Source organism: Bison bison, unplaced genomic scaffold, assembly GCF_000754665.1.
Source record: "Bison bison bison isolate TAMUID 2011002044 unplaced genomic scaffold, Bison_UMD1.0 scf7180017864461, whole genome shotgun sequence".
NCBI lineage: Eukaryota > Metazoa > Chordata > Mammalia > Artiodactyla > Bovidae > Bison > Bison bison.
In genome coordinates, this window is record NW_011495023.1 from 14,175,372 (window position 1) to 14,180,440 (window position 5,069).

Here is a 5,069-nt window from a genome sequence, read left to right on the forward strand (position 1 = left end):
AAAATAATGTCTCTGCTTTTTAATATGCTCTCTAGGTTGGTCATAGCTTTTCTTCCAAGGAGCAAGTGTCTTTTAATTTCATGGCTGCAGTCACCATCTGCAGTGATTTTGGAGCCCAAGAAAATAAAATCTCTCACTATTTCCATTGATACCCATCTATTTGCCATGAAGTGATGGGACTGGATGCCATGATCTTAGTTTTTTTGAATGTTGAGTTTTAAGCCAGCTTTTTCACTCTCCTCTTTCACTTTCATCAAAAGACTCCTCAATTCCTCTTCACTTTCTGCCATCAGGGTGGTGGCATCTGCATATCTGAAGTTATTGACATTTCCCTCCGCAATCTTGATTCCAGCTTTTGCTTCATTCAGCCTGGCATTGTGCACGATGTACTCTGCGCATAAGTTAAATAAACAGGTTGACAATATACAGCTGTTACATACTCCTTTCCCAATTTGGAACCAGTTTGTTGTACAACGTTTAATTGTTGCTTCTTGACCTATATACAGATTTCTCAGGAGGCAGGTAAGGTGGTCTGGTATTCCCATATCTTTAAGAATTTTTCAGTTGTGATTCACACAGTTAAAGGCTTTTGCATAGTCAATAAAGCACAAGTAGATGTTTTTGTGGAACTCTCTTGCTTTTTCAAAAACCCAACGGAGGTTGGCAATTTGATCTCTGGTTCCTCTGCCTTTTCTAAACCCAGCTTGAACATCTGGAAGTTCTCAGTTCATGTACTGTTGAAGCCCTGCTTGGAGAATTTTGAGCATTACTTTGCTAGCATGTAAGATGAGTGCAACTATGCAGTAGTTTGAGCATTCTTTGGCATTGCCTTTCTTTGGGATTGGAATGAAAACTGACCTTTTCCAGTCCTGTGGCCACTGCTGAGTTTTCCAAATTTGTTGCCACATTGAGTACAGCACTTTCACAGCATCATCTTTTAGGATTTGATATAGGAATTCCATCACCTCCACTAGCTTTGTTCACAGTGGTGTCTCCTAAGGCCCATCTGATTCGGACTCCAGGATATCTGGTTCTAGGTGAGTGATCACACCATTGGGGTTATCTGGGTCATTAAGATCTCTTTAGTATAGTTCTTCTGTGTATTCTTGCCACCTTTTCTTAATATATTTGGCTTCTGTTAGGTATTATTGTCAATTTACAAATTTTTAAAAATTGAGGCATTGTCATTATGGTTATAATGTCTGCCAGAAGCAAAGAGTATATAAAAAATTAAAGATTTCCTGATTCCCATATGGATAGTTTTTCCACCAAATTAAGCTGTTAATAAATAAAGCTCTAATGTTCTTATAATGATGCTTTCATATTGATGTTCTCATCCTCTTTTGAGTACTAATTGGTTTTTAAATTGGAAAACAAATTAAGAATTGTAATTTTGAGTAAGCATATTCTTGTCACAAAAAAAGGGAAAGTTGGTTACGACTCCCTAAGTATCATTTACAGAATTTCAAGTAGACCATTTCTTTAAAGCTATACATACAAAGGGAGCATCTCTGAGGAAAGCTGTTTAAACTTGACTGTGTTCTGTAATGCTCCTGAGGTTAAAATAATCTATTTCATCCTCTGTGAAATATATGAATAAATGAAACATGTACTTCCCTCACTGATAAAAAAGATACATCCTAAAACAAAGATGGCACTTTGGAAAAAACAAATATTAATCATAGATAACAGGCCACAGAAATATCTTCATTAGTGGACTTCCTGTAACAAATCTACTTTCCAGAACATAACTACTTCATATCCTTTTGAAGACTCAACAATGATTTCCAATATGATATCACTGGAGACCCATAGGGGAAATATTGTGTATTGCATATATAAAGTACAGTGAAGCCACTCAACACCTATTCTTGTTCCTTACACTTTTAATTGACAGCTCCCAATCTTCTGAAATGAAAAATCACAAGCAGTTTCCAGATGGTTTTATAAACTATAAAACATGTATGGCCAAAATCGATATAGGCTTAAACATTAAATGAATTTTAATGACATCAACTATGTATAGCCCCCATCTGACCTTTATGTTTGGAAGGCTAACTTCAAAAGTATTGAAGTTAGTATTTATATTCTGAAAAAATTTAAAAAAAAAAGTATTTCTATTCAGAAAAATACCTGGCATCAGCAAATGCAGAATCTAGAATATATACATTTATTTCAGAGTTATAAATTAAGTAGCTGTTGAGTTGTTGTTGTTTTTTCTGCTTGTTAAACCTAAACTTGTATTTCTTATACGTGTTATAAAGTAAAATGGATATTTAGGCATAACATTCACCCCAGATGTTTTGGGAATTTTCAGTCTATAACAAGTCTATTATGAGAAGAATTATTTATTTTCCCCCCTGGCTTTTCCATACTGAGTACTTTAGCAAAATGGCTAAATCATGCAGGTATTCACCATTTCCACATTCATCATGAGGAACACAATACTTGTTGGACTGCCAGGTCTGTTGTTCTGTCATTACTTTCAGCATAAAATTCTAAATGAGATTAAACTGAGGGGGAGCTCCTGATCCAAAACTGTATTTCCTTTTCATGTGCTAATAAAAAGGGCAGCATTAAATCAATAAAGATCAAAGGATCTTCCTCAGATGCATGCAATCATTGCTCATGAAATAGGAAGAAACAGATTTCAACTTTATGAAAAGGTACATTTCAATTGAAATCCATCCTCACAAGGATGAATCATCTTTCCATCATGTTCTGAAAGTGGAGATGCTCTCTGCTTTGTCTTATTAGTTCAGAAACACATAGAAACCACTTTTGCTTCTGTTTTTGGCAAGCTAGCTTGTACTGAGATATAAACATTTTAAAAGATCAGAATTTTACAAGCCACATTTTCCCCCACTTAAATTTCAGGCCAGAAATCTAAATAAACAATGATGTTTATTTAGATATCTAAATAAACAATGATGTTTATTTAGAAATCTAACTAAACAAAGTTTATTTAGATGTTTATTTAGAAATAAACAATGATGTTTATTTAGAAATCTAAATAAACAATGATGTTTATTTATGCTATACAAAATCTAAGTCAGCATTTTCATAAGTATTACCTGAAAACAAAGTTTTCTTGAAATGCTGTTTAAGAAAAAAAAAGTTATCCTTGATACCCTGAAGTCTCTGACAAGTCCTTCAGTGAAGATCCTCTTTCACCATGATTTCATACAGGGTTTCTGGAAAGTTTAGTAAGCATAGCAGTTTTATCCTTCTGGTATCAACATTCAAAGGAACTCATGATCCATTTAACACTTCAGAAAACAAACCAGATAAATTGTAGGCTTAAGCAATAAATTTCAAAGATCAAAATTTAAACAGAGTATCTTTAGACTATTCCTTTAAAATATTGAACTGATCTTGGATTTAAAAAAAAAAAACAATTTGATAGTACTTACCTAAAAACGAAGTCAGCTTTATCGATTTCAGCTCCACAGAGAGACTGATTTAAAATTCCCCCGTTTCCAACCACTGCACACTGATTAAAAGAGTATCCCACAAAAGGCTGGAACTATCAACAGAAAGGGAAAAACTGCCATAAATATCTTTAGTTTTAGAACCATAAACATTGTCAGCTTAATTCAAGTAGCTGAAGTTTTACATATACTAAGGAAAGAAAAAGAATAAGAAGCAATACCCTAGCATGTTAATCAACTTCTGACTAATCATAAGATATCCTGTAGGACTTCCCTGGTGGTCTAGTGGTTAAGAAACTGCCTGCCAATGCAGGGGATACAGCTTCGATCCCTGATCTGGGAAGATTCCACTTGTCATGGAGTAACTAAGCCTGTGCACCACAGCTACTGAAGCCTGCACCCTCTGGAGCCTGTGAACTCTAATGACTGAAGCCTGTGTGCCCAGAGCCTGTGCTGCACAAGACAAGCCACCGCAACGGGAAGCCCGTGCATCACAACTAGAGAGTAGCCCCACTTGCCGTAACTAGAGAAAGCCAGGGTGAAACGATGAAGATACACAGCACAGCCAAAAATAATAAATAAATAAAATTTTAAAAAAAGAAAGAAAAAGAAATCCCGTAAACCTAAGTTTCATCTTTCTTGAGAGGAATACATAGCATATCATATACAATTTAATGTAAAAATACTAAATATAATACATTTGCTTTTAAAATGTACTTTAATGTTTTTTACATCCCATAACTAAGTAAATAAATTGAGGATGACAAAATTTCACATGGGTCTTTCCGACAAACAGGACCATTTTCAGCCAAAAATAAAGCAATTATAAAGTTGCATTAAATTCTCTATTCTTGGCCATAAAATTAACAGTTAATTTAGCAAAAGTTCTCTGTGCTTCTTAAATAGTGAGATCTTCAGGCTCAGTGATGACAGGAAATTTACGCCTGCTGTCTCCATAAATGATCAGCCACAGTGCTTTGAGGAAGCCTAGTCACTCTGTGCTGATTTACTTCCAATTCATTTCCAAGACCAGAATCATTTTTGTTTCCTTCAAGGATCCAACTAGCCAATCCCCAAAGACCCTTCACTATGACCAAATCCTTCACAGTCTGAAAATAACTGGTCAGTTGGACAGTGTTGTTGGCCTTTGCCGGTCACTTTTCTGGAAGTCATGGTGACCTTAATCAGAAGCAAGGATGTCAGCACAGACTTCCACAATACAAGGTCCTGATTCACATGTTTTGTCTCTAGAATGTGAACGTAGGTACTTAAGGGGCAGGGAGTATATTTATTACTTTTCATCCCCCCCTCCCTCCATCTTTCACTGCACTTGCCCAGAGGAACATCACTTCTCTTTTTTTTTTTTTTTCTCAAAATTCACTTCTTCTTTTTTTGTGTGTGTGCGTGTTATTCTCTCTTTTTATTTATTTTATTTTTAAACTTGACACTATTGTATTGGTTTTGCCAAATATCGAAATGAATCCGCCACAGGTATACATGTGTTCCCCATCCTGAACCCTCCTCCCTCCTCCCTCCCCATACCTTCCCTCTGGGTCGTCCCAGTGCACCAGCCCCAAGCATCCAGTATCGTGCATCGAACCTGGACTGGCGACTCATTCCATATATGATATTATACGT

General features: G+C 35.8%; 1 protein-coding gene across 1 annotated transcript in view; it reads right to left on the reverse strand.

Moving 5' to 3' along the window:
- ST8SIA6 (ST8 alpha-N-acetyl-neuraminide alpha-2,8-sialyltransferase 6) overlaps nt 1-5,069 on the reverse strand; it is a 165,418-nt gene that overhangs the window by 5,413 nt on the left and 154,936 nt on the right. The window contains exon 7 of the mRNA XM_010860071.1: nt 3,414-3,526. Coding sequence (XP_010858373.1) covers nt 3,414-3,526 — 113 coding nt within the window. The remainder of the gene's footprint in view (nt 1-3,413; nt 3,527-5,069) is intronic.